Source organism: Theropithecus gelada, chromosome 1 (genome assembly GCF_003255815.1).
Source record: "Theropithecus gelada isolate Dixy chromosome 1, Tgel_1.0, whole genome shotgun sequence".
Taxonomy (NCBI): domain Eukaryota; kingdom Metazoa; phylum Chordata; class Mammalia; order Primates; family Cercopithecidae; genus Theropithecus; species Theropithecus gelada.
The window spans coordinates 9,282,970-9,305,382 of NC_037668.1; the positions used below are offsets into that span (position 1 = coordinate 9,282,970).

Genomic DNA, 22,413 nt, shown 5'->3' on the forward strand with positions numbered 1-22,413 from the left:
TTGAACCTGGGAGGCGGAGGCTACAGTAAGCTGATATCACGCCACTGCACTCCAGCCTGGGCAACAGAGCGAGACTGTCTCAAAAAAAAAAAAAAAGAAAAAAAAAGGCTGTAGAGATGGATTTTGACTGCTTAAGCAGACAAATCAGGACTCTCACTTGGGGTGTAGGGGGACTCTTAATAGAAATGCCGAACATTAGATGCAACCCAAAACAAACAGGGGCAGACCAGGACAGTATGGTTGCATCTAATGTTAGGCATTTCTATTAAGAGACGGTGCTGTTAAGGACTTCAAAGTGAAATGAACGGTCTACATGAGAACAATTAGAATACTGAGGGGATCACTTGCAGAAAATAAAAGAGTAGAGTGTAGAGTTGGTGTAGCCAGGCTTGGTGTAGCCAGGCTTGGCGTAGCCTCTCATTAGGAATTTATGCTTAACATTTGGTTATTACTTTTGTCAGGTCCCTTTGTTACTACACCAGAAGCAGGCATTGGCTTGGTTACTGTGGCGGGAAAGTCAGAAGCCACAAGGAGGGATTCTGGGTAAGTGTGGTATTATAAGAGCCAGCCTTTATTGAATGCTTAGGCATTGTGCTAAACACATAGTGTTGTTTTATTTAATTCTCTCAAGAACTCTATGAGGCAGGTACTATTATTCCTCATTTTACAGATGATGAAAGTGAAGCGTGGAAGTGTTAAGCAACTTGCTCAAGAGTACACAGTTGTAGGATCAAAGATTTTGGTTGCCAGCAGTAGAAGCTGACTGGCTGATTAAATAGAGGAGGAGTTTATTTTTTGGCAGCCCCCACAATCTCTGGGAGATATGGAGTGCCAGGCTCAAGGCCAATTTCAGGAGCCATGGCTACAGTCAACACACAAGCAGTAGTCTATTGCCTCCCTCTTTTTTTTTTTGAGATGGAGTTTCACTCTTGTTGCCCAGGCTGGAGTGCTGTGGTGCGATCTCGGCTCACTGCAACCTCCACCTCCCAAGTTCAAGTGATTCTCCTGCCTCAGCCTCCCGAGTAGCTGGGATTACAGGCCTGTGCCACCATGCCTGGCTAATGTTTTGTATTTTTAGTAGAGGTGGGGTTTCGCCATGTTGGACAGGTTGGTCTCTAACTCCTGACCTCAGGTGCTCCACCCGCCTTGGCCTCCCAAAGTGCTGGGATTACAGGCGTGAGCCACTATGCCCAGCCTAACAGTAGTCTATAAAAAGCATCATAGCTCCTTTGCTTCACCAAGTGCTAGAGGCAACCAGTGCCACCCCAAAGTCAGTTGTTTCTATAGCCACTCTTTCCTGCAGAAAGGATTTCACAGGGAGTCTCTTTCTGAAGCTGTTTATACCTGAATTAAAGACGTTTATGAGTACATCTGATATATAGAGCTAGGTCATATTGCTAGTGCCTTAGCTGCAACAGAAACCAGAAAGCAAGTTTTCCACTCTGCTTTGGGGACTTGTCAGGCTAAAATTTTCTAAGGTGTTCAATTTTCAGAAGCCATGATAGATGTCCACTATGGCTAGTAAGTGACTGTGTCAGTGGTCCTCAAGACCACCCCCAGGTTCGATGATTTGCTAGTAGGACACAGCATATGGTCATACTCACAGCTATGATTTATTACAGTGAAAGGATATAGATCAAAATCAACAGAAGGAAAAGTCGCAGGGGCAAAATCCAGGGGAAACCAGGTACAAGCTTCCAATATCCTCCCAGTGGAGTCCCATGGGATATGCTTAATTCTCCCAGCAGGGAGTTGTGACAACAGGCGTTCAATGTTCCCTAGGAAGCTCATTAGAGATTTAATGCCCAAGGTTTTTACTGGGGGCTGGTTACATAGGTGGCTTCAGCCTGGTATCTACTAAGTTTTCCTGCTCCTAGAAGGAAAGCAGGTGTTCAACATAAACCATATTGTTTGCACAAAACAATTTAGGCAGAGTGATCAACTCTTACCTTACATCCGAGTTTCCAGAGGCAACCTTGTAAGCAGGCCTTTCAAAGGATAGCAGACAGGCCTAGGGGCCTGTTTTTCTGGACAGTAGCAGGGCCAGAATTAAAACCGAGCCCATGCTCTGACATTCTACTTCTGTTACGGCAGAATGGTTATTTTGAGTGGGTCAGGATTGCAGTCTGTTAAAATGAGGATAACAGTACTCTGTAGAGTATGAATAATAAATTAGATAAGCTCAGTGATTGGTACAATGACAGTACCGAAGAAGTGTTCATTTATGTCCTTTTTTGATGAATAAGTTAAGGGAATGGAAGGCTATTGTAACTCCAGGAATGTTCTGGTACTGGTAAAGTAAGTAGTAGGATATATCTACTGGACATTTTTTACTTTTGGAGGTAACGGATCATCAAACTGTAATAGATACTGCACATTGTGCAGGTAACACCATAACATAGGGACTAGAATAAGATTCAAATGGTAAGTTTTAAATTTTACAAGACTCATAGTAAATGTCTTGGACCTAGATCTCAAAGAGCAAGTGCTAGGGTTCCGCTGAATAAGGAAGATAAAGGAGCCATTAAGGTAGGCACAGAGTAGTGACTGGAGTGGCACTGACAGCAGAGAGAACAAGGGGTAAATGTCTGCCAGTGGTTTCTCCTCTTGAAGTAGGGTTGATTCTTTGCCCTAAGCAATTAACTCTCTTAATTTTGCTTTTATTTTCTAGCGGATGATATGGGCTTAGGAAAAACCCTGACAATGATTGCACTCATCCTGACCCAGAAGAATCAAGAGAAAAAGAAAGAAAAGGAGAAAAGCACAGCTTTGACATGGCTCTCCAAAGATGGTAGACCGAAGTGCCTTAATAGCTTGCCATTCCCTACGTCATTTGAGTCACCCAAGAGGGGAACGTTTTCAGCTAAAAAAGGATACCTTTGGTCATATTTAATTATTCTACTGAAAAATCAGTATTAGATTACTCACCTATCGTATCATTTCTGATGCTGAGTATACTAATTATAAGTGATCATTTTTTCCCTTTTAATATAAACTAGGCAGAATTTTATGGAGAAAGGTGAGGCTCTAGAACACTTAATTTAAGCATAATAATAATTCTTATTTTTTGAGACAGAATCTCGCTCTCTTGCCCAGGCTGGAGGGCAGTGGCATGAACACAGCTTACTGCAGCCTCAACCTCCTGGGCTCAAGCGATCCTCCCACCTCAGCCTCCCAAGTAGCTGGGACCACAAGTGTGCACCACCACACCCAGCTAATTTTTTTATTTTTTTGTAGAGACAGGGCCTTACCGTGTTGCCCAGGCTGGTCTCAAACAACTGGGCTCAAGCAATCATCCTGCCTCAGCCTTCCAAAATGCTGGGATTACAGGTGTGAGCCACCATGCCTGGCCAATAATTATTATTTTTGTAAATATTGGGGAAATAACCACAGGGTAGATTCAAATTAATTTTTTTAAAGGAAGATCTGTCACAAATTCACATTTTAGTCACTATAGTGGAAGCTATTTTCCATGTTTCTGAAATTCTAGAAGTTCTAGATTATAGACACTTTCTATCTTAGCAAATGTTTTTAGAATGTAGTAACTTTAGCCAGGCACAGTGGTATGCACCTGTAGTCCCAATTGAGGGAGGAGAGTCAGGAGAATCGCTTGAGCCTGGGAGCTTGAGGCCAACCTGGACAACATAGCAAGACACTGTCTCTTAAAAAAAAATTAAATAAAAAGTAAGAACTTTACAAGTACTTTAAAGATTGAATATGTTATGTATAGATAATACTACATGTAAGTTGCCATGTATTTGAATACAGTTCTCAGTTGCTTAGATAGATCAAAAATCTATGGCATCTGCTCTCAGGGCCTCTAATGAGCACTGTTGCAGCTGGGTCCTGTATCCCTTTGTGTGTAGTAGCAGCATGTGTGAGTAGCACAGGCATACACACGCAGAGATGAGGGGCCGTGGTATAAACAAATCATCACTAATTGGTTCCAAACCAATGTTTGCTTATTTTTTAAAAAAGGTTTCTGTACTTAATTTTAAGGTAGAAGTACATACAGTAAGTTATGCTTTTCAGAAAATATAACAATACTCCATACGCCTGTATAATGAATCAACTCAAGAGGAGTTAGGAAATGATCCAGCTTTCACCTCCAGCCACTCTGAAAGCACATTCCTTTTTCACACTGAGGTCATGTGCCACCCACTTTCCTCCCCCTATTTAGCCTCTCTGCCTGTACTTTTAGCGGAGAAAATAAGTAATTAAGTGTTTCAGTTTAAAAGACCATTTCTTGGCCGGGCGCGGTGGCTCAAGCCTGTAATCCCAGCACTTTGGGAGGCCGAGATGGGTGGATCACGAGGTCAGGAGATCGAGACCATCCTGGCTAACACGGTGAAACCCCGTCTCTACTAAAAACTACAAAAAACTAGCCGGGCGAGGTGGCAGGCGCCTGTAGTCCCAGCTACTTGGGAGGCTGAGGCAGGAGAATGGCGTAAACCCGGGAGGCGGAGCTTGCAGTGAGCTGAGATCCGGCCACTGCGCTCCAGCCTGGGCAACAGAGCGAGACTCCGTCTCAAAAAATAAATAAATAAAATAAAAAATAAAAGACCATTTCTTCCATTTCCTATTTCACTGTAGGCTCTGTATAGAAATAAGAGCAATGGTTAAACATATTAACTGAAGGAGTAAAGTCAGTCAGTAGGAAGAGGTAATGCCCTTAAGTTAAAGGCCGGTCAACCACGGTGACTCACGCCTGTAATCCCACTGAGGGAGGCTAAGGCAGGAGGATCACTTGAGCCTAGGAGTTCGAGACCAGCCTGGGTAACTCAGCAAGACCATGTCTCCATATATTTAAAAAAAAAAAAAGTTAAAAGCCATTTGGTATATGTAACTAGGCACTGATTTTTTTTCCCTTCTCAAGACTCTTCTGAGTTGACTTCCCATGGAACACTAATCATCTGTCCTGCCTCCCTGATCCATCATTGGAAAAATGAGGTGGAGAAACGGGTGAACAGCAACAAACTAAGAGTCTATCTCTACCATGGGCCAAACCGGGATTCACGTGCCAGAGTGTAAGTGCAGGAATACGCAGTTGTGGGACCATTCAGCACCTCTGCTCAAGGGCCTGTGGGCCTTTACTCCCCTCCCGAGATTTCACTTAATCAGGAAGCATATTCGTGAAGGCCAAAGACAGATCTTCAGTCTCGTCACCATACAGCCTTTGCCTTGTATCCTGAGATCTATTAGTGATCTTTTGCTGTCCTTGTCATTGTCCTCAATGAAAGCTGCCCTGTGAGGAGGCCTGAGATGCCTGAGCTGCCAGTCAGGTGGCAGCAGCATTCCCCTAGTCAAAAGAGATGTTTCGCAAGGCCCTTATGGCTGCTGGACTTCTCATTCCAGGTGTATGTAGTGTGAATGGAACCGGCCCAGTTCTACAGAGCATCTTGATAGAATGCTAATGATTAGTTGCTATAGGTTGATTATATTTTTATGACTTTTTAATATATGAACCATCTAAGATGCTTTAGACTCAATAATTTAGGATGATTAGAGCTAACTGTAAATTCTTGAAGAGGGATGCTCAGAAAGGAGGAAAGAAAATGCTTCCCCACGTGGCAGTCTTAGTCTTAGTCTTTGTCTTTTGGTTTTAAAGGAATTGTTTTCTGTTCTTAATAGCGAAGTGAAGATCTAGGTTGAATACTGGCTGCTGTAGTCAAGGATGAGAACAAAGTTATTTTTGCTTCTAAGTAATTTCTCTCCCCAGCTTCTAATCTGGATATTTTGTCTCCTAAAGAACAGGGCAGCAGTCTTTCAGGAGTAAGTTGTTAGATCGGTGCCCCTCTGTCTATGACACACCAGTTCTCATGACTGAGAGTCGCTTCTGCAGGCAAAAGGCATCAGGGTGGCAGTGGCAGGCCTGCAGGCCTTCCCTGGCATAGATTACTGTGAGTTGCCTGCCTTTGTTCTAAATTTTTAGTTAGAAATAAATTGAATCTCACCTGATTTTTACTTTGAGCATAACTTGTTTGGTATTTAAAATGTACTAGTTGACCGATTAGAATCATTCTCAATTACACTTCTTTATATGATGCTAGGGTAACTTACAGACACTGCTGCCTCTCTGAATCAGGCATATCATTTTTATCAAAAGTATTTATTGAGGTTCTCTTAGGGCTGGACATGGTGGCTTATGCCTGTAATCCCAGCACTTTGGGAGGCCGAGGCAGGCGGATCTCTTGAGGTCAGGAGTTCCAGACCAGCCTAACCAACATGGTGAAACCCATCTCTACCAAAAATACAAAAATTAGCAGGGTGTGGCAGTGTGCACTTGTAGTCCCATTTACTTGGGAGGCTGAGATGGGAGAATCGCTTGAGCCTGGAAGGTGGAGGTTGCAGTGAGCCGAGATCACTCCTCTACACTCTAACCTGGGTGACCAGGGTAGGTTACTCACCTATCATATAATTTCTGATGCTGAGTCTGATAATTATAAGTGATCATTTTTTCCCTTTTAATATAAACTTGGCTTGATCTATGATTAGCAGAATTTTAATTACTTTATTTCCACAAATACTTTATTACTTTACTTTTGAGACAGGATAGATTGAGACCCTACCTTGTCTCAAAAAAAAAATAAAGTATTTATTGAAGTTCTCACAATATTAAGCTTCACTGGAAAAAGATTTGTGTTTCTCATTAAGAATCTTTATATGTAATAAGTATAAGCAAGATACACTGAAAGCTTACAGCGTGTATTTTTATATCCTAATGTCAAACTAGATCAGTGAATTTTCACAAATCTATTATAGAGTGGTGGGAAGAAAGCACCATTGATATAAAGTGAACAGTGCTCTGAGGGTATCTTTCTCCCCTGGACTTTGGTGTCATCCATCTCAAATCATGATTAAATGTTAATTCCCAACTCTATCTTACTTTCTGTTCTGGCCAGATCATATCAAGCGTTATATTATCCCAGCCAGAGATTTTTCTTTCTGACTCACTGGATGGTAAGAGGGAGGCTGTGGTAGCTATAGAGAGCAGGTGGTAAATGATCAGAGGTAAAAGATAGGGAAACCAAGTGGGTAAAATTTACCTCCAAAAGTGTGTGTGTATGTGTGTGTGTTAAGGACACAAGTTAATGAGTTCTGCTGTTTGTCCTTCCATTTGTAGGCATTTTTATTGAAAGATCAACTCTGTCCCTCTCATTGTCATTCTATAGTGGGACCATTTATTGATTTCTTTGTTATGTCTATGCAGCCTCTCTACATATGACATCGTGATCACTACCTATAGCCTCGTGGCCAAGGAGATTCCCACAAACAAGCAAGAGGCAGAGATCCCAGGTGCAAACCTCAGTGTGGAGGTGAGGCTGGGGGGCGGCCAGGGAAGTGGAGTTGGAGCCACAGATGGTTTAATGGGAGTGTTTCACAGCCTCTGTGATAGAAAGAGGACCTTCCTGGAGGTCAGGAATGCTGTAAATGATCTGCATATGGAAAGGAATTGTTCTTTCCTCTATCCCATCGCCCTTATTCCAGACAACCACCTCAGTGAGAAAGGTCAGCATAGGCCACAGGATTCACCTGCCTTTTAGAACGAAAGATGACTACGTTGTATTTGTGGGGGTAATGATCACCTGAATATATAAAAGCCTCACTTGTTGCTATTTTTATTTTAGAGTATTTGATATTTTTAATATTGATTGTGCAGACTAGCATTTTACTACTAGTGTTTTGATTTTAAGCCATCATTCCCTGCCTCCCTTTATTTCCCAGAAAAAAAGCGTTGCAAATAATAGGGCTATTATGGGCCAGGGGCTAAGTGACAATCATGAAGACCTGAGGGTCTTCTAGGGGGTCCAGGGCAGCCTCAGTTATGTGATGTAGAGGCTTTATCATGGAATTATACTCTGAAAATACAGTGTCATCCCAAGAACTCATCTTTCCGTATGTTATCCTTTTAGCCCAACAGGATATTCACAGGTTTCTTTATTTGGAGAGATCTCTAGAGAGAACATCTCTCCGGCTTATAATCAACTCTGACTTACAGATGATGAAATTTTCAGATTCCTCACTGATTTTCCGTTGCTTTTGGGATACACCCTAAATTTCTTTTCATGATGTATTAGGCTTTAGTTATTTATTTATTTATTTGAGGCAGAGTCTCACTCTGTTGCCCAGGCTGGAGTGCAACGGTGCAATGGTGGCTCACTGCTACCTCCGCCTCCCAGGTTCAAGCGATTCTCCTGCCTCAGCTTCCCAAGTAGCTTGGATTACAGGTGCACGCCACCACACACTCAGCTAATTTTTTGCATTTTTAGTAGAGATGGGGTTTCGCCATGTTGGCCAGGCTGGTGTCGAATTCCTGACCTCAAGTGATCCACCCGCCTCGGCCTCCCAAAGTGCTGGGATTATAGGCATGAGCCACCGCGCCCGTATTAGGCCGTATTAGGCTCTTTATGATCTTGCCCTACCTGTATGTGGTTCATCTCTCTGACACCCTGCCCCTCCCCAGGGCACCTCGTGTTCAGTCATACCAAGGGATCTGTAGTTCCCGCCATGCTCTGTCACAGCGTTGTGTCTGTTCTCCCTCTGAATGAAATGCTTTACCTCCACTGCTTCTCCCAGGTTAATTTTTTTAAACCTGCTTCAAGAATCTTTTCTGGACCACTCCCTTCCCACCTTCCCCCAATTTGCTTGAATGCCTCTGTCAGCACCTCGTGCTTACATAAGTTGTAGCGCTTTGTTTCTTCAGCAGACATTGAGTATCTGCTATGGGTCAGGTGCTGTCTCGTCAAGAGCAGCCAGATTCCCACTTCAGGTATTGAATTAGACAGTAGGACTTACTGTATCTACATCATATTGTAATTATCTTTACACTTGTTTTTCTCCCCTGCTAGATTTTGAGCTCTTGAGGGTAGGAACTGTTTTTTATATCTGGCTTAGCATCTCACATCTAAAAGTAGACTTTTGGAAAACTTTTAGTAAATTTAGTAAATATTTTATTGAGTGAGTGAATTTGCAGGTTCAATTCCTAGTGTAGTCCTGGTCTACAGCCATTGCTTAAGTGTGGATTTAAAGAATAAAAGAAAACTCAAATTTGATCATTATCTTTTTTTTTTTTTGAGACGGAGTCTCGCTGTGCTCCCAGGCTGGAGTGCAGTGGCGTGATCTCGGCTCACTGCAAGCTCCGCCTCCCAGGTTCACGCCATTCTCCCGCCTCAGCCTCCCAAGTAGCTGAGACTACAGGCGCCCGCCACCACGCCCGGCTAATTTTTGTATTTTTAGTAGAGACGGGGTTTCACCATGTTAGCCAGGATAGTCTCGATCTCCTGACCTCGTGATCCACCCGCCTCGGCCTCCCAAAGTGCTGGGATTACAGGCTTGAGCCACCGCGCCCGGCAAAAACTCAAATTTGAAAACATTTTACTCTTAGCCATCTTATGTTCAAAGACTGAGACTCTCAAATGACTTATTTATTTGAACCAGTTGAGAGGTTTTACTCTTAGGTTTCTTAATTCTTATTTCAGTGTACCTGATCTAAGCAAATTTAAAGGTAAAGGTGGGTCCTCCATACTTGGCTGCTAGTTCCCCTTGTTTCCTTGAGGACATGTACATTTTCCCATACTGTGGCTAGATTTCACTTGTGATTCTTCCAGCGCACCTCAACACCTTTGCTTCAAATAGCCTGGGCTCGAATCATATTGGATGAAGCTCACAATGTTAAGAATCCCCGAGTGCAGACATCCATAGCTGTGTGTAAGCTACAAGCCTGTGCCCGTTGGGCTGTCACTGGAACCCCCATTCAAAACAACTTATTGGATATGTATTCACTGCTGAAGTGAGTAACTTCTTGTGATTGTGTAAATATGACTCCTGTCTGTATCCCTTCATCATTATTTCGTGTCTCATAATAAAGCCTTAGTATGTGCCAGATTATCTTGTTTAGCAGATGGCAAGCCTGTCAACCTTTAAAGGACAAAAGAATAAATATTTATGAGAAAATAGCTGTTGATTGGTTGATATAGGACTTTGATTACATTCAGCCCTAATAAATATGCAAACATATAGGACAGCTTGAATTAAATTATTCTTGAGTCCAGTGAATGTTTTTGGCTACTTCTGCTTTGAAACATATGGTCTAGGGCCAGCACTACAATTTATTTGAAGCAAACAGAAAAGAATGCTGATTTTAAAATATTTCCTTTTGGCTGAGTGTAGTGGGTCATACCTGTAATCTCCACACTTTGGAGGGCTGATGTGGGAGGACTGCTTGAAGCCAGGAGTTCAAGATTAGCCAGGGCAGTAAAATGAGACCCCACCTCTACAAAAAAATTAAAAAATTAGCCAGGTACAGGGGTGTGCACCTGTGGTCCCAGCTGCTCGAGAGGCTGAGGCAGGAGGATCGCTTGAGCCCAGGAGTTCAAGGCTGCAGGGAGCTAGGATTATGCCACTGCACTCCAGCCTGGGTGGCAGAGTGAGACCTCAGTCTCTCAAGAAAAAAATTAAAAATAAATAAAATACTTATTTTTATTCGAGTCAGCCATAATAGGATGTGAAATTTCTTTCTTAGCCCCTGTAGCTTGAGGAACAAATTCTAGCTGTTGGTTATATGTCTTGTTGTGACAACGTAGGTGTTGTTACTAGGAAAACTCACATTTTTATAATGTGGTTTTGTTATTGACTTACATCCTTTTGATCTGTCCAGCAGAGGTTTGCTATGAAATTCACTTTTTAAAGTGATTGGATGACAGATGTAACAGAAAATCTGATTTGTGTTTCATCTTATATCTTACTTTGAACCTTTATTCCATTCTCCCTGACTTCTCCTTCCCTATTCTGTGCCCTTCTTCCTCAACAAAAAAGGTTTCTCCGTTGCTCTCCATTTGATGAGTTCAATCTGTGGAGGAGTCAGGTTGACAATGGCTCAAAGAAAGGAGGAGAACGGTTAAGTATTTTAACCAAGAGCCTTTTGCTGAGGAGAACAAAAGACCAGCTGGACTCTACTGGCAGACCTTTGGTAATCAAGTTTATACCTGTCCCTGGGGGAGGCCAGGAAGGAGCATGACTGTCCTTGTCTTGGGTTGAACAGCCATCTACTTTGCTTCAGGAGCCTCTGACTCTCCCATCCTCCCGTGCGGAGGCCCAGGGTTGCAGTTCCTTGCCTAGTGTCACAGCAATCCAGTTGTACTGTATGTTGGAGCAGTCCTGTGTTTAAGAAAGGGTGGAAGCTGCATTCCAGGGGTTGACTAGCTCTGCAGTGTCAGTATGTGGGGAATTTGTTCTGTAATAGGTAATTTGTATAGCTTCATGCCAGCTTTTTTTTCGTTTGTTCTTCCAGGTGATACTGCCCCAGCGTAAATTTCAGTTGCACCATTTAAAGCTTTCTGAAGATGAAGAGACTGTTTACAATGTGTTTTTTGCAAGATCAAGGTGTGTGTATTAAAGAAGCACCTTCTCACACACACTGTTTTATTCCTGTCTTTTCTTGGGAGTGAGTTGAAGGTCAAATTTCCACAAACTTTATTTGTGGCATTATTGATTAGTTAGATGTCTGTATTCCTTTTTTTTTTTTTTACTCCATTTTTCTGCTTCTCCCCTCCCCAGCTTACCTCTGTCTCATACACACATGGAAGGCAACATTTTGAATCTATTCTTCATTGACTTCTTTGCATAGAAGTCATAGGGTATGGTCACCATATACTCAATCTGTCTGGTCCTCATGGGGCTGTACTGAATGATGATATCTCTTCGACATTTGACCTGTCAGCCAGCATCTCACTGGAACTTTAAAGAGACTACTTTAATCCTTTGTGTCATCTGTTCTTTGCACTGTCTCTTGAACTGTTATCCTTCCCTGAATTCCAGATTTACTGTCTCCTATTTGATACCTCTCATTTACATTTCTGATGTAAATATATTTTTTCTTCTTTTACACCTTATATTTATTAGCTTATTTTTTTAAAAAAGATTTGTTTTTAAAAATAACTCTTTTGCATTACCTTTGGCCATTACTTCTTATGAGCTTGGCATCATTTAACAAGTCCACTTATATAATTTGTCAAGATCCCACTGCAGGCACAGTTAAGCAGGTCTTAGTGATCATTATACCTTTTTTTTTTTTTCTTTTTAATCTGAGGCAGGTCAGCTCTGCAGTCCTATCTAAAAAGGCATGAAAGTAGAGGCAACCAATCTGGAAGAAGCCCTAATAATCCATTCAATAGAGGTAAGCTGTAGAACTCTCATAAATACATATGACTGATGATAATGGGGATTTGGATTCAGTGAAACACAGAAATGTGAGGTTATGAATCCTTGGTATCAGAGATTTGACCTTAACTAAGACCCTCAAACCAGAGTAAAATCTACTGATCTGCGAACATGAGATCTGGTGTTTATTTAACTTCTTTTTAATTGTTTCCTAAATCTGCTTTATTAAAAGGCAGGTAGTTGTATAAGGAAAACCGATATTTCATTTGGCCTAATTGGCATAGAAGTGAGTGATAACTATATTATTGAGTCTGAGATCAAACACGGTTAAAGTAGCCCCATGTAGTTCCCAGCTCTCTCTGTATTTCTCTTTTAAATCCCGTACCATCCTGTGGCTTGTCTTCCCTCTTGGAAGTGGCACTGGAGTTTGGGTCCGAGGAGCCTAGACACCCTGAGGCAGCAGACTCACCAAGATCCAGCACCGTCCACATACTGTCCCAGTTGCTGAGACTGCGCCAGTGTTGCTGTCATCTTTCTTTACTGAAGTCGGTAAGAAAAGCCCTCAGCCTGCTGTCATGTAGCGCTCCAGAGGGGCCACCGAGAAGTCAATTTCACTCTCCTCCAACTGGAATCCAGTCTGCTTGATCAAAGGAAATGCTGTGTTGGTTTTTCTATTTTTGTTTTTTTGGTGGGTTGGAGAAAAGGGAGCTTATTTATTTTGCTTTATTTCATATTAATCTTGATAATTCGTGTGGCATCAAGAATAGTGTATTTCTATTGTTTATTTTGTTTTAGATTAACTGTTTCAGAAAGGAAAATGACGTTTTGTTTAAAAAGAAGCCTTTTGTGAATGCTCTGCTACTTCAGAATGTTATAAAGCTAATTTAGTTCTCGGGGTTTTCTGCTTTCAGGCAGTCTTGGAGTTTTGGGTTCCAGTTATAAAAACTCAGATAGTTATACAAACTGAAAAGTTGCCTCTACATTGGAGAGAGGCACATCCAAAATTAAGAGGAGTATTTTATTCATTTCAGGAGCTGTAATAATGTATTCTGATTATCAATATCTCAACTAACTATATTCTAGCTTGGAAAAATAGAATGATTATGTTATCTGCCTGGCAAGTCTTTAAAAAGTTCCATCATTTGGTTTATCTTTAATCTGGTGAAAACACTTGCAAGATCACACTTTAATCGAGGTGTCTTGAGGTGTTACTGATGACAAATTACAAGACATTTTGTCTGTGAAGTGTTAAACTATCAAAACATCATCAACAAGTAACAAGGTTTGCTGCCTTGACTTCCAACTGCTCCTGTCCTTTTTTATTTGTTCAGGCCCTGGATCCAATGGAACTGAAGGGTGAAGGTCTCGTCCTTTCCCTGGAAGAACAGCTCAGTGCTTTGACCTTGTCAGAACTCCGTGACTCAGAGCCGTCTTCCACTGTTTCCCTCAACGGCACCTTCTTCAAGACGGAACTTTTTGAAGACACGCGAGAGAGCACCAAGGTACTTTTTGTCTCCTCTATAGTAGTAGAGAGACTTCGATTCCTCACACATTTTCCTGTGTGACAGCACCTCATTTGTCCAAGTGGGAACAGCCATTTGCCAGCAGAGCTAGAGCCATCAGATTCTAGCTGATCGGATTCTCCCTCCAGTCTTAAAGCTTCATTTATTTCACAGATAACACCAAAGCCTTACTACATAGGGGGCTTTCAGAGTAATTTGGGACAGCCCCAGCATTGCACTGAAGCAGGTTTTCTGTCGTGGGTCACCGGGGAGCTTGCCAGGTTTGTGCTAGGGACGGGGCCTATGCAAGTGAGCATTTGTTTAGAGAAAGATTAAAAGGAAAACAAAGGCTTCACTCTGGAGACGGTGTCGTACATGTGAGTGCCAATTGCTCTGACTTTGAAAGACTTCCATATGTGAGTAGTGTTTCCTACAGAGCCTTCTATCTTCATTAGTCATTCTGCTCTGTTTTCATCAGAGCTTTTTAAGGCAGAAACATTCTGCTGGAGGAAGGCTGACATATGCCGTAACCTGAGTCCTGCCTATCTGCTGGCTTGAAATGTGCTTCATCATCCTGCCTGTCTTGAAAGTGGGGCTTGTTTCTCTCTCAGCATCTCAAGCTGCCATTCTTGGGCTCAACCTCTCTTCAAAGGCTTTTTTTGAAAAAGTGTATTAATACCTAGAAAGGAGGTCACTTCCAGGGGAATGGCATTATTTTTTAGAAGAAATGCTGCCTTTTAATTAATATTTTAAAACATTTACCTAGGTCTTTACCACTCATAGCTGAGAGAAACATAAGAAGAGCATCCCATGTGGCCAGAACACACATGCTAGTGCCTTCGGAGTGAGCTACTGGGCTAAAACTTATAATATTCCTAATCATTTGTGTTCCTTGTTTAATTAAATGCAGGCAATGTTTATTCACAAGTTTTCTTAACATATGCCCATTAATAGTTGAAACCACGTAAGGTTGTTTCAAGTAGGGAAGGAGGCTTCTTACTGGAATTTGACCCAGGCGCATGGGCCACAAATCCAGCCCCCCTGCTGCAGTTTTCTCAAAACACCATGGCCAGCTTTTTCATGTGGGAGTCACAGCGCCCTTCCGCAGTCTCAAGTTGCCAAGACACCAGGCACATCAGTGTCTCTGTTCTATTGTTAACTAAATAACAGATGTACCTGCTTTTCTGTCTGCTGATTTGAATTGTACAGTTCTGTGACTCACTTCCTGCCTAGGCACCAGAATGTTAAGATTGGAAAGCAGCCCCATGGGGTGACCACTGGAACGACATCCTCGAATGTGGGAGCTCAGGGCACCTCAGAATTTATCTGGCCTAAGTCCTTCTTTTCACTGATAAGGAATCTGAGTCTCAAAGAGGTTCAGCCATACGAGGACAGAGGAAGAACTTCTGTATATTTATCTCCTGATTGATTTACAGTCCAGTTTTCTTCCTTCTCCAGCATTCTGGGGGTGAACTCTGGGGCCCTTAGAGGCTTTTGGAAGGTTTTTCACGTGAGCAGCTGGGAAGAATTAATCCAGCTGCACTCCAAAGTCATGCCCCATGCGTTCTTACTGCCAGCTCCCCTGTGGACTCAAATGCACCCTAAGGGTTCTTGGGGAATATCCAGGGATCCTGTTCAGAAGCTTTAACAATCGTTCCTCCTTCTGGAGAGGTCCTTTTCAACAACATTTGGTACAGGCCGTAAAGTGGGTAAAACTCTTTCACTTTCTTCTTCAGCAAGCATTAAGAGAGTACCTTCTCTGTTTTGGCCATGTGTGTACTCACAGCCCCTCACACATGGCCGAAACAGAGAAGGTACTTTCCTAATATTTGCCTCCCTGGAGTGTCTCAAGTCCTGGAAGCAAGAGATAATAAGCAACTAATATATAGTATGACAAGGACTGTGATAATAGAAACAAAAGGTGCTACGACAGTACATGGGCAGTAGGCATCTAACCCATACTTTGGGGGTTGGGAGGACCTCCACTGACACAAAAGGGTGTTCTAGGCAGAGGGAACAGAATGGATAAGATAGCCAAAGTGTGATTTATGGGAAGAATTTTGGTGTGACTGCTGTGTCGTTTGAGGAGGGCGTAGTGAGAAACGAACCCAGAGAAGCAGAGGCTGGAGCAGCAAGGATCCGACAAGCTGCCTTGAGGAGCTTGGCCTTTATCCTCAGTGGGAAGCTATGGAAGGGCTTTAGCCAGAGGGGTGAAGTGACAGACTCACATTTTAGGAAGAGGTTTCTGGCTACAGAGAGGAGGGTGGAATAGAGACAGGTGAGGCCAGAGCACAGACGCCATCTAGGAGCCTGCTTCGCACGGCAGGTGAGAGGAGATGGAGAAAAGTGAATTGCTTAAACATACAGTGTTGATGTAACCTTTTCCCAGATTTCATCTCTGTTGGCAGAATTGGAGGCAATTCAAAGAAATTCAGCGTCCCAAAAGAGGTAACTGCGTTTTCTCATTATCCAAGTATTGGTCATAATTATGTGAGAAAATTTGATATTGCCGAGAGTCATAAATCAAGGACTGTGAGTCACGCTCAGCAGAAAGCACTGAGGTTATAGCACACATTCCCTGTGATTTCTAATTAAAATATTTTTGGTGCAAATTGAAAAGGACATCCCTACAGGATCGGGGTAAGCTAAGCATCTGAAGAAGAGTTTAAAAGTAGAAAAGCATATAAAGAAAAGCAAGGGAGTGAGCAGGTGCCAGCAGTGCTGATAACGTTCTTAAGCTGGGTACTTGGATACAAGGAGTTTCATTTTGTCATTTGCTATACCTGACATATGTGCTATACACCTGCATTTGTATATGTGAAATAATTCAATATAAAAATGTAGAACTCTAATTAAGACAGCGTGGGGGCAGGGAGGAGCCTTAGCAGCCTGTTGCTCTGGCTGGCACAGGAAGGGTTGTCAGTGTCCATTTTGTGCAGGACCACAGATTTCTGGATGAGCACTAGGCCCCCAAATAAAAGAAGGCTGGAGGCATCACTTTAGTCTAGCCACCACTTTTTTCTGACTTCATTTAGCACTAAATAAATTGTAGCAATGATCTAGAAATAACTGGAAGCATTATAATCTTCAGACATGACCTAAATGTACGCCTTCTCTCTTAGGCAGCAGAAGCCCTTTCCTTGTCAACATTTGATAGCCAATCTTAAGAATGATGGGGGCATTAAAGCCCTGCAGATGAGTCTGTGTAATCTATGTTAGGGTATTTTTTATTTTATCCTTCTTTCCAGTGTCATTGTCTCTCAGTGGACCAACATGCTGAAAGTTGTAGCATTGCACCTGAAGAAGCATGGACTGACTTATGCCACCATCGATGGCTCTGTCAACCCCAAGCAGAGAATGGACTTGGTAGAGGCATTTAACCACTCCAGAGGCCCTCAGGTACAAGCTGGTCACATCAGAGCTGCATAATTAACTGTTCTGAGTTATATAAGAGAATTCTTTTTGTTTGTTTCATTTTTGTTTTTGGTTTTTTGAGATGGAGTTTCACTCTTGTTGCCCAGGCTGGACTACAGTAGTGCTATCTCAGCTCACCGCAACCTCCACCTCCTGGGTTCAAGTGATTCTCCTGCCTCAGCCTCTCAGGTAGCTGGGATTACAGGCTCCTGCCACCACGCCTGGCTAATTTTTGTGTTTTTAGTAGAGACGAGGTTTCACCATGTTGACCAGGCTGGTCTTGAACTCCTGACCTCAGGTGATCCACCTGGCTTGGCCTCCCAAAGTGCTGGGATTACAGGCATACGCCACTGTGCCCAGCCATACAAAGAGAATTCTAATATGGCAACTTAAAAATATTTACAGCCTTGATTCCTCCAAGTGTTTAGAATTTATTAGACATGTATTGGGGTACTTTTAAAGAGCACAAATATTCTAAAAAGAATAAAATAGGCTGGGCGCGGTGACTCAAGCCTGTAATCCCAGCACTTTGGGAGGCCGAGACAGGCAGATCACGAGGTCAGGAGATCGAGACCATCCTGGCTAACACAGTGAAACCCCGTCTCTACTAAAAAATACAAAAAACTAGCCAGGCGAGGTGGCGGGCGCCTGTAGTCCCAGCCACTCCGGAGGCTGAGGCAGAAGAATGGCGTGAATCCGGGAGGCGGAGCTTGCAGTGAGCTGAGGTCTGGCCACTGCACTCCAGCCTGGGTGACAGAGTGAGACTCCGTCTCAAAAAAAAAAGAGAGTAAAATAGGAGGACTAAAAGGAGATTAAGAGCAGAGCTGGTTAGGATGAGGGGAATCTTTGTAGAGGAGGCAAGCTTTGAAGGATAGGTGGGGTTTTGGGATGAGGAAATATGGAAGGAAATGAAGGAACACAGGCATCTAATTATAGATAATAAGGATTTGGAAAGCATTAGTAGAATGATAGGCAGGAGAATTATTGTAACAATGGAGGGATGGGGACTGATGAAATAAACATAATCGGGTTAATTGAAAGTTTATTGAGCTGACCATCCCCAGGGTTCTAAATTACAGTATTTATATATTTTGGCAGGCACTCAGTTAATTTTTGAGGTCGACTCACACACACACACAAAATGTGATGTGAGAAATTTTCTCAAAAGTGAGACATGGGAGATAGCATTATAAAGTTTAAAAAAATTTATAACAGCAGAAGGAAATTTGATAGGAACACAGTGCTTATCTGTATTGATCGTGGACTTAAACCTGAGACCAAGATGTGTTACGAGACCAAGTCTGTTTAAAGTTACTGTTGTGTTTCCTTTTGAAGGTAATGCTAATCTCTCTCTTGGCCGGAGGTGTTGGTCTAAACCTGACTGGAGGAAACCATCTCTTTCTTTTGGACATGCACTGGTAATGATTCCGGATTTGTCCTGAGTTGTCACAGCACAGCAAGGAGGCCAGTGGGCTACAGGGGCAGCAGGAACTGACTTCCTATGTTGATTGCTGTGTTCGTATTGTGGAGATGCCTCGCTTTGTATCTGTCTATAGATACAGATCTAAGCAGGGTAGAGGGCTAGTTGACTCCCCTGAATTCCTGAGCTAGCAAGCCTTCAAATGACTACTCAAAATAGTTCATTCATGTTATTGTTAATCTAACATCTGTTTCCATGGAAACTAGGAGCATAGCTTTTCCTCATGGCTAATAGTTAACGTTGCTCATTTTTACCTCTTCTCCAGAATACTGTATGTCAGACATACTTGTTGGGGTCCAAGGAAATTTCAACCTTCGAAAAGAGGAAGAAGCATTACTCCAAAAAGAAAAGGAATAGGGATTTTCTAATTATGTTAGAAATATACTTAATACCTCACCCTTGGATTCATGTATGTAGTGTTAATACCAGGAGTACAACCACATCTTTTGTGGCCACAAAATGAATGAGTTAGTGTGTTGCTAACAGAAAATCTCATAATTAGTACCAGTTTCTGGTTTTCCGGTTATGCCAATCAAGGATTGCTGCACCAGGCACTGTTGCTGGGGATTGTCGTTGGTCTAGTTCTCCAGACAGCCCAGATTGGTACAAATAGGTCAACCTGTTATCATCTTCCGGGAGAATGGGTTTAGTTCTTACTTGGGACTCCTCTATACATGTGAGTGAGGAAAGCATACTAGGGATCATGCTTTTTTTTTTTTTTTCCTGAGATAGAGAAATGTTATCCAAGGTTTTAAAGAGGTAAGCTGAGAAACTAATTTGGAGTTACAATGGGAATCAATAAAGAAGGAAACAAATTAAGTCTCCTTCATTGAATCACAGAATGTTAAAGTTGAAAAAGGTAGCTATTCAAGATCATTAGCTGGCCCTTCAGTTTCCAAGTAGCAATCTGAAGCCTGGAGGGCTGAGGTTAAAGAACTTGCCCAAGGACATCTAGCTACCTAGAGACCAGACCTGAGTTTTGGTTTCATCTCTGTTACTTAGAGTTGTCAACTGATGATAGCGATAAGAGCTGTTATGAACACTCTGACCCTAGTTTCTCACTAGAAACTAGCCAAGAAGGTATCTGGCACCAGCTTGTCTTAGGCCACTATAACCTAGGACAGGGGTTGACAGATTTTTTTTCTTTGAGGCTTTTCAGGCCACATAGGTCTCTGTCACATGATGTGTGTGTTTTGTTTTGCTTTGCTTTCTTTTCTTAAATCCATTTAAAAATGTAACAATAGGCCGGGCACGGTGGCTCAAGCCTGTAATCCCAGCACTTTGGGAGGCCGAGGCGGGCGGATCACAAGGTCAGGAGATCGAGACCATCCTGGCTAACACGGTGAAACCCCGTCTCTACTAAAAATACAAAAAACTGGCCGGGCGAGGTGGCGGGCGCCTGTAGTCCCAGCTACTCGGGAGGCTGAGGCAGGAGAATGGCGTAAACCCGGGAGGCGGAGCTTGCAGTGAGCCGAGATCGCGCCACTGCACTCCAGCCTGGGTGACAGAGCAAGACTCCGTCTCAAAAAAAAAAAAAAAAAAAAAGTAACAATAATTTTTAGCTACGAAAACAAGCTATCGACTGGATTTGGCCCATGGTCCATAGTTTGCCACTTCTGATCTAGTATGTCGGTTCCTTTGAGCTTTACCTGTCTTCTAACAGGAACCCGTCACTTGAAGATCAAGCTTGTGACCGAATTTACCGGGTAGGGCAGCAGAAAGATGTTGTCATACACAGGTAAGTAATGGTCCCCAGGACCCAGGACCCTTCTCAACTTGTACTTTGTGAAAGTCTTTCTTTGTTAGGTAGTGTCTTAATAGAATTTAAAGTATTTGGTGATGACTTTACTAATGATGCTCCTGAGGCATACCCTCAGGCAAACACCACAGTCAGGGAAAAAACGAGCAGTTTGGGGTAAGCTTGAAGTTGGTCAGTGCAAAAGAAGAGCAAGTTTGTGTATATGGTGAGGGCAGTCCATGAAAGGACGCTCCTCTCTTTTATTTTTCTTTTTAACTTTTATTTTGACATAATTTCAGACACACAGAAAAGGTACAAGAATAGTACCAAAAAGTTCCCATATATTATGTGTGCATGTGGGTAGAAACATTTTTCTGGACCACTTGAGAGCAAGTCATAGACCTGATGCTCCTTTGTCCCTAAGTACTTAAGTGTACATTTCTTAAAATTAAGGGAATTCTCTTACATAACCCCAACAAAATGATCAAAAGCAGGTTATTAAAGTTAACAAAACACTATTATCTGATCTACAGATCTTTTCAATCTCACTTGTCCCAGTGATGTCCTTCACAGCAAAAAAGAATCCCAGATTCTGGTAGCATGCAGTTGTCATAAGTTTGTCTCCTTTGATCTGGAACAGTACCCCAGTCTTTGTGTTTTATGACATTGACATTTTGATGAGCATGAGCCAGTTATTTTGCAAAATGTCCTCTATTTTGGGTCCCCTCGTCTTTAAAAACAACAAAACCTGCCTTAATGCTGCCAATCCCCTCTCACAATGGCCCTGTTTTTCGCCTTCCTTTTCATGACCAGGTTTCCTGAAGAATTAGGAATCACTGCCTATTTTTACTTGATGACTTCCCATTCATTCCTCAACCTTTGCAAACTGGTTTTTACTCCTGTTGCTGCACTGAAATTGCTCTTGTTAAGGGGCACCAATGACTTCCAGACTTTGCCAAATATAGTGATTATGACAGTCTTCCTATGCTCTCTTCTCTGCTTATTCTGTACATTCTTTCCTTTACAAATTCCATGCACTCCAGTAAGTCCAAAAATTCATATCTTTAGTTCCAAGGTCTCCTAAACTTCAGATCTGACTATCGCAGTCCCTGCTAAATATCTGAATCCGAGTGTCCACATACTCATCTGCTATCCTTTCTTTTATTCATTGTTCATTTGAGCATTCAGCCCATAAAACATACCTTTTGAGCACCCACTATGTAGCAAGTATAATAACATGTTTCAGGTATTCAAATGTTACAAATCAAAATTGATTTTCTCTTCCTATTACCTCAAATCTGCTATTCTTCTGTAGTCACTGTCTTTGTGAATAGTATCACTCTTTATCTAATTATATCTAGCCAGAAACTAGACTCCCACCTTTCTTGCTTTTCCATGTACCAAGTCCTTTAGTTGTATTTTCTAAATGTTTCTGATAACCATTTCTTCCTTCGCATGCCCACTGCCAGGTCCCCCCTTCCCACTCCGCTGAATTCTGTCCTCTGCATCACCACCAAAGGGCTCTTCCTAACTAATCAGTCTGATTGTGTCATCCACTTCTCATATTCTTCGGTAGCTCTCACCTCCTATAGGATCAAATCAAAATGTCTTAGCATGACATACACCGCCACCCGTGATCTGGCCCTGCCAGCCTCTTGAGCCTTTGCCATTTTGGACAACATGGTGAATGTGAACTTCCTCCAATACACCATGCTCTGAAACTCAGCCATGGTTTTGCACATGTTCCCATTCCCTGGGGCGCTCTCCTCACTGCTCTCTCTGGCAAACCCTTGCCCATCATACAAGTCTCATATTAAGAGTTAACTCTTTAATGGAGCCTTCCCTGACTACTCTGGACACATTTCCTTTTCTTCCTTTTGCACACAGCACATACTTCCATTATAGCACTTACCAGGTCATATTATTATTATTGTTTATTTTCATGTTTGTCTCGCTTGTGTCCTGCTCCAGAGAAAGACCGTATTCATCTCTCCATCCCCACACCTAGCATAGCGTAGTGAGTGCTTAATCAATACTTTTGAATGAGTGAATGAATGACAACAGTGCCATTTACTTGGTTTGAAAACCCTGTTTTTAGTGTGAATTCACTAAAAAATAGA

At 42.4% G+C, this 22,413-nt stretch overlaps 1 protein-coding gene across 2 annotated transcripts in view; it reads left to right on the forward strand.

Moving 5' to 3' along the window:
- The window catches only part of TTF2 (transcription termination factor 2), a 44,413-nt gene that overhangs the window by 20,195 nt on the left and 1,805 nt on the right, over window positions 1-22,413 (forward strand). For both annotated transcript variants that reach the window (XM_025389965.1, XM_025389956.1), the window contains exons 9-22: window positions 462-543; window positions 2,672-2,791; window positions 4,877-5,027; window positions 7,211-7,316; window positions 9,609-9,790; window positions 10,816-10,969; window positions 11,291-11,382; window positions 12,093-12,175; window positions 12,575-12,708; window positions 13,491-13,661; window positions 16,051-16,109; window positions 16,910-17,060; window positions 18,411-18,493; window positions 20,219-20,293. In XM_025389965.1, the coding sequence (XP_025245750.1) occupies window positions 462-543; window positions 2,672-2,791; window positions 4,877-5,027; window positions 7,211-7,316; window positions 9,609-9,790; window positions 10,816-10,969; window positions 11,291-11,382; window positions 12,093-12,175; window positions 12,575-12,708; window positions 13,491-13,661; window positions 16,051-16,109; window positions 16,910-17,060; window positions 18,411-18,493; window positions 20,219-20,293 (1,643 nt within the window). The remainder of the gene's footprint in view (window positions 1-461; window positions 544-2,671; window positions 2,792-4,876; window positions 5,028-7,210; window positions 7,317-9,608; window positions 9,791-10,815; window positions 10,970-11,290; window positions 11,383-12,092; window positions 12,176-12,574; window positions 12,709-13,490; window positions 13,662-16,050; window positions 16,110-16,909; window positions 17,061-18,410; window positions 18,494-20,218; window positions 20,294-22,413) is intronic.